The 12,212-nt window shown below is 42.2% G+C and overlaps 1 protein-coding gene across 1 annotated transcript in view; it reads right to left on the reverse strand.

Annotated features, from left to right (window-relative positions):
• Positions 1-6,986: 6,986 nt before the first annotated feature.
• Positions 6,987-12,212, reverse strand: part of CRELD1 (cysteine rich with EGF like domains 1) — a 110,467-nt gene continuing 105,241 nt past the window's right edge. The window contains exon 11 of the mRNA XM_069736400.1: positions 6,987-7,126. Within this exon, the coding sequence (XP_069592501.1) occupies positions 7,056-7,126 (71 nt within the window). The 3' untranslated portion in view covers positions 6,987-7,055. The remainder of the gene's footprint in view (positions 7,127-12,212) is intronic.

Below are 12,212 nucleotides of genomic sequence, written 5' to 3' on the forward strand. Positions count from 1 at the left end.
CACAGGCAGTGTCATTCCCTGTTACGGAGTGTGTGCAATACCATCCTGACTATGCTACGAGAGATGGATCATCCATCTGTGCATGTGCCGCCCCCCGGGTATGACAGCGCCTGTAAGAGACCCCGGGGTGGGGGCAGGTCACAGAGACTGATATTTCTCACAGGCGCTGTCATTCCCGAGTAAAATGCGTCTGTGGTGCAAACTCTGCAGAAAAGTTGTGGCTGGAAGAAGTGTTCATGACGGTCTGGGCTGGGTGGGAAAAGTAAAAGGACGTGACTTGTGAGTAACTACATACTGTATATAACTCTACTATAATCACTTATGCAGCCTCCAAAGCTGGTATTTATCACCGTACGGTCACTATATGGCGGTAGAATTGCTTTTTCTCTTTGTATAATGAATCGTATTCGGTAGCAGCGTTGTTGTCCCAGGAGGTGCCCACTATACTCAAAGTCTCCATCATTGTAATTATCTATCTACCTATCATAGAAAGAAGGATGGAAGATGTAAATAATCTCCCGGCAGAGAGGAAACAATGTAGCACGTCTGTGGATAGACTGCGTCCTTCTGCGCTGCGGTCTCGCTGGAGTGTGGTGTGATGTCACAGGACTCCGCACCTCTGTACTGTGACTTCTCGAGGCTCGGGGAGAGGTGCTGGGGCCGTGGGAAGAAGACTCCTTATTGATGTTGGCAGCACGGATGCATTGATGTGTTCTGGAATAACAATAAACACGCTCGCGCATACAGATCGTTACCAGAAGTTGTTGGTTTGGCCCGAGCTCCCGCTATCAATGGGAACAAAGCGTCCCTGAACCTGGACCAATCGGAAACTCTTCTGTTACTCCACCGGGATACATCGCTGCATAGTTGGGAAGGCGACGGACTGTAAATATAGCTGATTCTGTACGGGGAGAAAGCGGAAAACCAGATGCGACCATGAGCTTTCCTCACTCAGCCTCCTGGTCTCTGTCTCACACTCTCTAACCATACAGTCACCTGCTCTTTCACCTTCTCTTTTTTTCTTCACCTTCTCTCTCTCCCTCTCCTTTTCCTCCTCCTCTGCTCTCTCATCTCTTCCCTATCTTCTTCCCTTTCACTTCTGTTTCTCTTTTTTCTTCCTTTTTCCTTTGCCCCTTCTTCTCACTGTCTCATTTTCTTCATTTTCCCACTATCTTACGTTTCTTTTTCTTTTACTCTTTCATTTCTCCTTTCCCTGTTTTTCCCTCTTCCTCCATCCCTCACTGTGTCTTGTTGTCACGCTCCTGGATTTGGTGCTTGAGTTTGTCTTCTGCGTTCGGCGTTTCTTTCTGCGGAGTCTCATCAGTCACACCTTTCCTCTGAGTGTTTGGGTTCTGTTTTCTGGCTGCAGTCTGTCTAGCTTAACACAGGTGTTTTCATTTGTCTGCCTATCACGTTTTGGGTGCAGCTTTATATTCTGTCCCCCAGTGGGACTTTCCTGCAGGCGAAAGATTTATTTGGATGGTTACGGTTTCTTTGCACCAATCTTCCGTTTATCTTTTGGAAGCAGTCAGTATATTTGTTGATATTACTTACTTTATTCTTTGATATTTCATTATTTACTTTACTCACTCTGGCATCTTTCCTTTGTTCAGCACATTTCTCCTCTTGTAGGTAATTCACACTCTGCTCTGCCCTTCAATTCTATAGGAGGAACGTGAAGCAACTCGACGGCCGTTTAGGCAGGTTAGATCCCAGATGCCATCTCCTAGTCAGTGGGTAGGGCTATTAGTGGATCCAGATGGATCTGGGTGGTCTGTGCTGTCTTGCTACCCCTCTTCTTCAATCTGTATGATCATTCATATGTACATTTAGATAATTTTTTTGTGGATATTGATTTATTGGGCTGAGACACATGTAAAGAAAAAAAACAAATACGTATGTACCTTGACCCTGGCGGGAGGTGAATCTCCAATTTTCATTAACTCCTGTATAAGGAGAGATGGACATTACACATATGACACAGCAACAGGAATAGGCAGGAGCCCAGGCCTCACGTAAGAAAATATATTTGTTGTACATAGTTATGCACTAATGGTCGAAATTACTGGTGCATTGGAAAACCAAAGAGAGGGGAACGAGATGTTATATTTCACAAATGCCGTATTGTCCACCACGGGTTGGACGGGTGACCCCACTCCCTTGTGAATTATCTATAGATGGGCCAGCGGGTGTGGCGGATGGTTCCTGTTTGCAGGCAGGAGCGTCTTTGTAATTCACATGGTTGGTCTCCAGCCAGGCGATGAGGGAGATGTAGGTCACTCGCTGCCTTTGGGGTGGTCACATCAGAGCTGATTGTATGTGCCAGCATGGCCCCGAAGAGCTTCCAGCAGCTGCAGACGGAGACTTGTGGCACAAAACATCTCTCTGCAAAATACATAACTATCATAGGCAGTGAAAGGAAATGTTAGCTAGACAGGTATAATGGCATTTATCTATATTATCTATCTATCCCTCTATCAATCTATTATCTATCTGTTATCTATCTATTGTATATTATCTATCTATCTATCTATCTATCTATCCATTATCTATCAATCTATTATCTATCTATATATCTATCTGTTATCTATCTATTATATCTATCTATCTATCTATCATCTATCTATTATCTATCCGCTATCTATCTATATATTAACTATCTATCTATCTATCTATCTATCTATCTATCTATCATCTATTATCTATCTATTATCTATTTATCTATCTATCATCTATCTATTATCTATCTATCTATCTATCATCTATTATCTATCTATCTATCATCTATTTATCTATCTATCTATCTATCTATCTATCTATCTATCTATCTATCTATCTATCTATCTATCTATCATCTATCTATTATCTATCTATCTATCTATCTATCTATCTATCTATCTATCTATCTATCTATCTATCTATCTATCTATCATCTATCTATTATCTATCTATCTATCTATCTATCTATCTATCTATCTATCTATCTATCTATCTATCTATCTCCCATACCTCCACATCATACTGTATCTATATCTCCATGTTGTATCTATATTCTGTCTCCAATAATTCACAAATACAACAACTTTTATTATTATTGGTCACCAAAACTGGGATGAAATCCAGAGTATAAGACGCCCCCTGGATCTGATCCCATTAAAAAAAAAAAAATACAAACACAGGGTACATGAAGGAAGTGGTGAAGAGACATTCTGGAGAATTGCTGATAATACAATTCCTTAACACAGTCTTTGAAGATTGCCTCCCAGGCGCAGCCTCCCTTCTTCTATGACTTGAGAAATTCCTCTCCGTCTTTACCTTTACATAACGCAGAGAATTAAAAATATTTAAAAATCCAGATTAAATGTAAATCATCTAAGAAGCAAAAGAGATTTAGGAACAAAGTGTCTGCGGCGACCGGCATAGAAAGCCTCAGCCAATAAAAAAGGGATTTTTTTTTCCAACAATGTAGAGCAATGTAATAATCCAGAAACCTTTGTAGATCTCCAGTCCAGGAATACGTGAGGCTGTTTGTGGAATTAACTCCCTCAAAACAAGGAGCTAAAACGCAACGTACAGTAGAAAATCCTGCTGAAAAGAAGTTAGTAGTACTATAATAAACTATTGAGACACTGATATCACATAGTCCGGAACGTCTGATAATCTGAAATATTAGAGCATGAGCAGCAGAATCCATAGATCATCAGTTATGAGACGTCTGGAATGAAGAATGAAGTACGTGCTACTTTTCTGTGATCATCTAATAATCCAGAATGTTTTATAATCAGTAGTGATGAGCGAGTGTACTCGTCGCTCGGGTTTTCCAGAGCATTCTCGGGTGACCTCCGAGTATTTGTTAGTGCTCGGAGATTTAGTTTTCATCGCCTCAGCTGACTGCTCGGAGATTTAGTTTTTGTTGGCACAGCTACATGATTTACAGCTACTAGCCAGCTTGATTACATGTGGGGGTTGCCTAGCAACCATGCAACCCTCACATGTACTGAACCTGGCTAGTAGCTGTAAATCATGTAGCTGTGCCAACAAAAACTAAATCTCCAAGCACTCACAAATACTTGGAGACCACCCGAGCGTGCTTTGGAAAACCTGAGCAACGAGTACACTCACTCATCACTACTCCCTAGACTTAATTTATGACTGATCAGTTGTTTCTAGTCACACTGGTGTCTACCTGTGAGCCAGTAATACAATCAGTAAAAATATTCTAATTCTAAATACAAAAACATCCAGAGCTGCACTCACTATTCTGCTGGTCTCCATCACAACTTTATGTGCCACTGTGCCTCCTGGGTGTTAGGGCGGACCTCTTACAGTCCGACACAACCTCGGTCTTCCAGCTACCGGTGTCTGCACTCTGCCAGGGAGGTAGCCCAGTCGCAGCTGTCCTCCCCTGGTGTCACTCGCCTGTGCTTTGGTCTCCTGCACGCTTTCTACAAACTGTTATTTCCTTCTGTAAGTCACTATCCAGGAGCTGCAGCAACTCTGGCTGCACGGCCCCTCACACGTCCTTCTGCCTCAGACTGCTCCAGTCTGCTGTCCGGCTCTAACTGAACTCTCTTTCCCTCCAGACTAGAATTTATATATAGGGGAGCCATTCATAAGCGGGATCAGAGCTCCCCCTTCTGGCCTGGAGTGTGAACTGTTGCATGTTTGTGTTTACCTGATAGAAGAGATCTTCCTTTGCTTCCAAGCGTGACATCACTCTCCCCATTAGGAAAACAATGCCACTGTAACAACCAGGACCCTGTGGCGCCACACATTACATTACTGATCCTGACTGAGTTAGATTTAGGAGTCCATTCTAGGTCTGTTGGGTTCTCAAATTATTTAGTGAAGGGTTTTATGGGGGGAGTGGAGGGGTCCCACACTATACTGATAGGGAATTTATACTGTGAGCCCCATGGGGACAGTGATGTTGACGTCTGTACAGCGCTGTGGAATATGATGGTGCTATATAACGGGGGAAAATAAATAAATCTTCGCTTCTAATACAGGCAAGTAAAATGTTATCATTTCTTATACAATGTATCACCCAGAATATGATGGAGCCCCCCGTCCCAAACCCCTGCACAGCTCACAGATTGCTAATGGAGCAGCAGAGAAGGAAGGGTCGGACATGTACATAAATATACATAAGATGAACACTGCTCCTTGGGTGCGGTAGGAAATCCGACCATTTCCTTTAACCAAATTCCACAGCTTCCAAAGTAATGGGGAAAACGTGCGGCCGAGCGATCAGGTTCTCTGCAGCCGAGCGGCGGGGATTCTGGGAATAATACATAAATATTCCAGGAGGATCCTCAGATTTCGGAGAGATCACAAGGGATCTTTATTTTTTTTACTTTACTGATACTGTAAAAAATTAACCCCTTAAAGTTTTTTTTTCCCCAGGACTTTCTTATTGGATAGTCCTTAAGATAAGTCATTGATTTTTCATCGGAGGGGGTCTGACTCCTGAGACGTCTTCTGTAGCCAGTGCAGAGGACTGTAGCTGACTCCAGCGCGCAGCGATGGGCAGCGTGTGTCATCACTGCCATGCGCCGCCACTAACCTGCAACTGAAATACGCACATCCAGTTGAAATATGCACTGACCCCTCCCGCACAGGCCGGGTCATGGTCGAACCCTCTGCAACCGCAATTTTTATTACGTCCCTGTCTAATGCGTATTAAAACTGTTAGCAGGAGCATCGCTGCAGTGTAAAGCATGGTAACTGCAGTAGAAGATGCAGCTAAGTTAGGTGTCACTGATAATAATAGTGCCCTAATGTAGCAGAGCTGAGAAGCAGTTGCGCTGCATCGACATATGATGGATGTGCTGCTCGCGGATCACGTCTGGGGAGCGCCCTCCAGCTTTTATCAGATGATGGCTCCTTATAATAACCCCCCAGATGCAGCGCAGGCGTGGAACCTCGGAGTTTCATTTTATTATAGCAGCTGGCTCATGTTTGCTGGTAAAGGATTTGATTACACAGGACGTCACGTCCGGCACCTGCTCTGTAGAAAAAGCTGGTCAGTGCTGACGCCAGAGCACCTACAACAGCTGCGCAGGGCGGCGAATGCGGAATCAGAAGAAATTTAAAGGGGCAGTCCGTGCACTGAGGTCCGATCTCGCTCCAATTTAATCGTTCGTCTGACTGCACCCTTAAGATCGGTTATCAATAAATAAATCTTGGACTGTCCCTTTAATTACTAGAGGGGCTGAAAACACCCCATCGTAAGTGAGTTGCATTATTTTATGCAACACAATCTGTTACAATGCATCAGCGTAGCTAAAAGATATATTTTTTATTCTAAATTCACCAATAAATTATGATTTTCTAAAAATAAATTGGATTACCTGTAGCAAAATGGGATTTTACATTAAAGAAGGGAATTTTACTCCCAAATTTTAATCCAAAATGTAATCTCACGCCATCTAATTTACATTTACAAAATGGATTTTGTGCTATCAAAAACACTCGTACATTCATTTTACATTTTACTTTTTTTTCATGCCAGTATTTTCTATTTTTTGTGTTTTGTGTTTTTTTTTTAATCTTCTATTTTTTGTGCTTTTTTTTCGTTTATTTGTGTGCGTTTTGTATTTTCTTCTGTGTTTTCCACTTTTTTATGCTTTGCATTTTCTTCTATCTTTTATTTTGGTTCTTTTTTCATTTTATGTAATTTTTTGCATTTTCTACTTTCTTTTTTCTATTATTTGTGTTTTTTTTCTTATTTATTTGTGTTTGTTTTGCATTTTTTTCTCTTTGTACTTTTTCTTTTTTTTTAATTTCTGTGCGTGTTTTATATCTTTTTTATGAGTTTTCTGCTTTTTGCGTTTTGCATCTTTTTCTATCTTTTATTTTTTGTGATTTTTTTTTAAGTTTTCTTTGTGTTTTGTATTTTTTGTTTTGTTTTGTAAGTCATGACAGATGACTGGAAGAACAATTATCCCACACGATTCTCACAGTTTCCGTACCAGCATCAGATAAAAATATAAACCCAGACGTACAGTAAATTAAACAAAGACGATTCCTCCCGGATCGGTGAGTCTTTCTTTCTATGTTGGCAGCTCTTCGCAGTGAGGGGGCGAATGACTCCAAAAACAACTTTCTATCCAATTGTGAGATCCTACAAGACAACAAGGGGTTAGATCCTTAGTAAAGATGTTTTAATTTATTTTCGCCTGTAATCTATGCGATTTAAACACTTTTTCTTAAAGGGGTAGTCCCATCTTATACAGATGCTAGGATACGCCATCACTTTATGATCACTGGGAACCTCACCAATCCTGAGATTAACATTGGCACAACGATGGTGTCACTCTCGGAGCTGATTTTGGGAAACAAACTAAGTCTCCTACCCCCAAAAAGGACCCCGAGACTTTATAAACCAGTCATGCTATATACCCCTCTAATCTTTCCTTGGACAGTGGTCCCCAATCGCACAGCTGTCCAGGGGCCACAGTGGAGAAACCCTCAGTTACTTAATGGGTCCCCTTCCTATCTGTAGATGGTTTCATACCCTAAGGGTATTTGGAAATGGGTTTTCTACACTAGAAATTAGCCCTTTAACATATTCAGCTCTGCTGCATCTTTATTTTCTCCCCCATTTACATTCAGTCGTTATGTGTGACTATCCATGGCTCATCCTATAACGCTGCCGCACGTTTATGAGGCTCTGCCTTTAGGATTTTTGCTGCTTTTATAACCCTACAAATCGTGGCATAGCTGCTGCGGGTTGCTTGGTTTCCGCCAGCACGGGGCACAGGGTAGCAATTAATTTCATCCCTCTGTCAAGTATCAGGTCTAAAACTGAAGTGTTTGTCAAGACAGGAACCATTATCCATAGTAACCGGCCCGAGTGGGGTAATAGGGTCTCTCCTGTACACCACCGGGTTTTTAGCATGCATTTCTGCCATTGAAAAAAAGTATTTTCACCCAAAGGTCTTATAATGTGGACACTGGCTCGGTAGAAAATAATTGCATAAAAATATTATATGATAAATCTGTCATTCAGCTTTATGGGGTATTTAAAAAAAAAAAAAGTTTTCCTAGGTAAAGTCACTTAAGGAAAACGCCAGTTGTCATTTTCCTGAAGTGGCTTCAGTGGCGGCTTTTTTTTTGCCGTACTTTCCACTATAATGGAGTGAGCACACTATTTCTTTTAATTTTTGAACCCCGAAGGAGTTAAAAGAAGTAAGAAAAGACTGAACATGTGAACAGCAATATCGTTTTTACATTGCCGTGCATTATGTTCATTTATAGTGGAAGTTTCGCAGCGCTTCTTCAGGGGAATTCCACCTGAAAAAGACACCTTGGCTTAGTTGGTTTTTCTTCGAAAGTTCTAGACATCTAATTTCAGGACGGAGCCCAAAGGAGGATCTCAGGATGGGCCAGTGTTACCCGGATAGAAGAACTTCACTGGAAATCACATGAAAGAATCTTGATGACATCCTAAGAGGGGAATAATCACCTAATGGAGGTGAATGAGCGGAGGGTGAAGTTATAAGCTCCCATCTTGTTTTGCGGAAGAGATAATGAGGGTGATTTACGTTAAGTGGTTCCCTCTTCAAAGTGGTGCACATTATACGGCAGGGTCAGCGTGCGGGACATGGCGGAGCATGTGTTGTGCGGAGAGGATCTAAAGCGCTTTGATGTACGATATGATGGGAAAATGACTCCGATAGGGGAAGAAGTGAAGCGTCCAAAAACAATCTATAAGCAAGTCATCCACATTCTGTCTCTAGGAAATCTGCGCGACGATATGGCAGAAAGTAGGGAAACTTCAGGGCAAGTTGACCTACTGTTCACCTGTTGCGAGAGCAGGCTGATAGGAGGTGGACGCCTAATAAATGTAGCCCCTACCTCAGGTAGCGGGGCCCGAAAATGGCGGCTACCTCAGTACCCCTATAGTTATGTCCCCCCTGCTCATTATTTTGGGGGAAGGACTTGGTGACATCCTGTTTAGCCTCCTTTACATCCAGGGCCGGCTCCAGGTCTATATGGACCCTAGGGCGACGGCGACGGAGTCCTCTTCACTTTGATTTTCCTCTTTGCTTTCCAAGAGCGAAAACCTTTTTATTTTTCGTTTCATATAGTTGTACCATGGCTTGTTTATTTACTGTCGTGTAATTTTTATCATTATCATTTTGGGGTCCGTACAACTTTCAGAACTATTTTTATTCCATTTTTTTGTCAATTTGAAGTGACTAAAAAATAGCAATTCTGCCATTTTTATTTTTTTCGGTGTTGACCATATGGGATAATTATTTTGATATTTTATTAGTTCGGACATTTACTCGAACGGCGATACCAAATATGTTAATATTTTTCACGTTTCGGTAAATGGGGAGTGATTTATACATTTTTTTTTGTTTATATTTTTATATTGTTCTGTTCCATTTATTACAGGTCCAGCAAGAGGACTTGAACTTGAGATAAAAAGCTTCATGGGTGTAGAAACATGACCCTAGTAGTCACTACAATGCCGTCTGCACAGCGCATGGGGTCCCCTGAACTAAGGAGTCCAGAGTCCCATGTGTGTGAATGGAGCTGTAGTGAGCATGTGCGACCACCCATCTTTTAAGAACTGAAGAGGTAATGGTCGCACATGCTCACTACAGCTCCATCCACACAGAGGACTTTGGGACCCCGTTCTAGATTCGACACAGATATCATAAATTGATCACACACACTCTGGATAGGTGATAAATATTATTTCTGAGACAGCTGAAGCGATGGCTGTGGGACCACCACGTGCAGGAAGACTACTGTACACAAGATGAGGTGCAAACAACAAAGGGTAGATTTATTGGAAGGCAAGGAATGAAGTGGATGAGGAAGATGCAAACAGGGGTATGCAATGGCAAAAGATAATTTACAAGAGTTATATTCTTTAGCTTGTCCGTAAAAAAGCACAGTGCTCCAACTATTACAGAATCAACATACGTCACACAAGTAAATGCAAACAATAAACAAATAATGCTGCTACTTTACGTATAACCTCCCTGGCCTTTCCTAAGCAGGCCACACGGCTCCCGTGTAGTGACTATTGAAGCCTACACTAGGCCCTAACATGTGCACAAAACAGGAACAAACTCACGGTGATGTTGGGGACTCAGATCCAGTCCCGGGGGCCCCCAACAGTCTTGTACGGTGGTGCGCACGGCTTTCTGCCTGCTCCGTGAAACGTGGTCTTCTCCTTGCTTCTGGATCCTGGAGATGCTCCTGGAAACTGTAAATCCCTTTCTCGGTATCTTCGTGGCTTCTCAAACTCACACAGGACAGCCACTCTTGCTGCACCCATAAAAGTCTGTCAAATTTCACAAGTCCACTCTGTTACAGGCTGTGGGTCCTCTCTTGCAGAAAAGAGCACAAAGTTCTCTCTGCAGCAGCATCAGCTCACACACGCTGCTCCGGCTCCACCCCCCACCCTCTTACAAAGCCCCTTTAAGGGAACTATTTTGTGACTCATAGTTCCAAAAACTATCCCGATCCCAAGAACAGGCTCAACTTAACTGGAGCTCCATCTGTGGGGCAAGAAATAGCGGAGTACAGTACTCAGCTCTCTCCAGAAGTCCTATAGACAGTGAATGGAGTTGAGGGTGAACGTATGCACCTCCACTACTGGGGGTCCTAGCAGGCAGACCCCCAGTGATCAGTAAATTATATTATCCTATAGATAGGGGATAACTTTAACCCCTTTAACACTGTATTCGATGTCCTAAATAAGGTACCTACGGGGCATCTTATTTTGCTTTTTATACACTTAATTTTTATACTTTAATTTTTTTTCTGTATATTTTAATTCATTTATTAAAAAAATAAACAGTAATGAATTTAAAAAAAAATCCTCAAAATTGATTCCTAACTATAAATTAAAAAAAAAAGTAAATAAAGACGTGATCGCTGACATTATCATCCGGCTGCTGCATTATGAAATTACCTAATAATACCCCCCCCCCCCCCCCCCCCCCCGAAAAAAAAAAAAAAAACAATTTTGTCTTTTCAATTGCTGACCTTACAACAGGAGACACATGTCAAAACACATTGAAAAAAATCCCTTGTCCTGAGGCCACAGCGGGAGGCCGGGGCTCTGCGGTTATTCCTGGCCCGGGCATGGATGAACCCAGTGTGAAGTGCTTACGCCTGTCAGGCTGCGGCCCACGTGGCCTCCCCGGTAATCCCTGCATGGAGAGGATGACCCGTAATGCTGCCAGGGGCCGGCTGCATACAATTAGGTGCCTCATTATCCCATGGACGGCAAACCTCGCTGCTGTACACACCACACAACTCTCCGCCGGATGCCAGAGCTTCCAGGGAGCATCATCCGAAGGGATACAGGACATTCGACGGAAAACCGATATACGCTTCATTCTCTACAGGTAGGAGAGGCGGTTTCCTGCATGAATTCTATTACGTTTTTATTCACTGACAGCAAGCAGAGTTTGAAGATTAAGAGAAATGTAAAGATACATTTCACATTTAGAAACTAGGGCGCCGATTCTTCATTTGCGTTTTTTTTTTTTTTTTACTTTTCTTTTTTTTTTCTATTTTTTGTACTTCGGTATTCATCATTTTTTTTGCACTGAATTCTTGATGGTTGATGAATTTTGCATAAAACCAGAGATTCTATCTATTTTTTGCATAATACCAGAAATTCTCTCTATTTTTTGCATAAAACCAGAAATTCTCTCTATTTTTTCTCTTTAATCTTTTTTTGCGCCTTCTTGTGGCCAAAAAGTCGCATATTCTGCAATAACATTTTGGACCCTACATGTATTCCCCATAAAATAACCGACATTTGGAGATCTGTTTTGTGTTATTCCTCTGTTATTCCTCCTGGAAATGTATGAATAAGCAAACGGACAACAGTGGGGTACTATTTCCCTTCTTAAAGGGGTCTAAGGAGGTGAAAAATATTTTAAAAAAATTGATACATCCCAAATCGGCTCTGCTCCTCCGTACCCAATTCTGCGTCCCCCACCTGCGGGTCTGTCATGTGAGCGCGGAAGTCAATCCGGAAGGACAAAGTATGAACGCTGCAGCTTATCAGCAGCCACTGATTGGCTGCAGCGCTCGAATAAGCCCGGTAGATCAGTGGGGGACAGAGATGCAGTGCCGGCCCAGGAGAGGAACATCAATTTTTTACATTTTTTTTTCACCTCCCTGGGCCCAGTAGTGGGAAAAACCTTTAACGGAAGTGCGTCCTTACA

This window comes from Ranitomeya imitator, chromosome 8 (genome assembly GCF_032444005.1).
Source record: "Ranitomeya imitator isolate aRanImi1 chromosome 8, aRanImi1.pri, whole genome shotgun sequence".
NCBI lineage: Eukaryota > Metazoa > Chordata > Amphibia > Anura > Dendrobatidae > Ranitomeya > Ranitomeya imitator.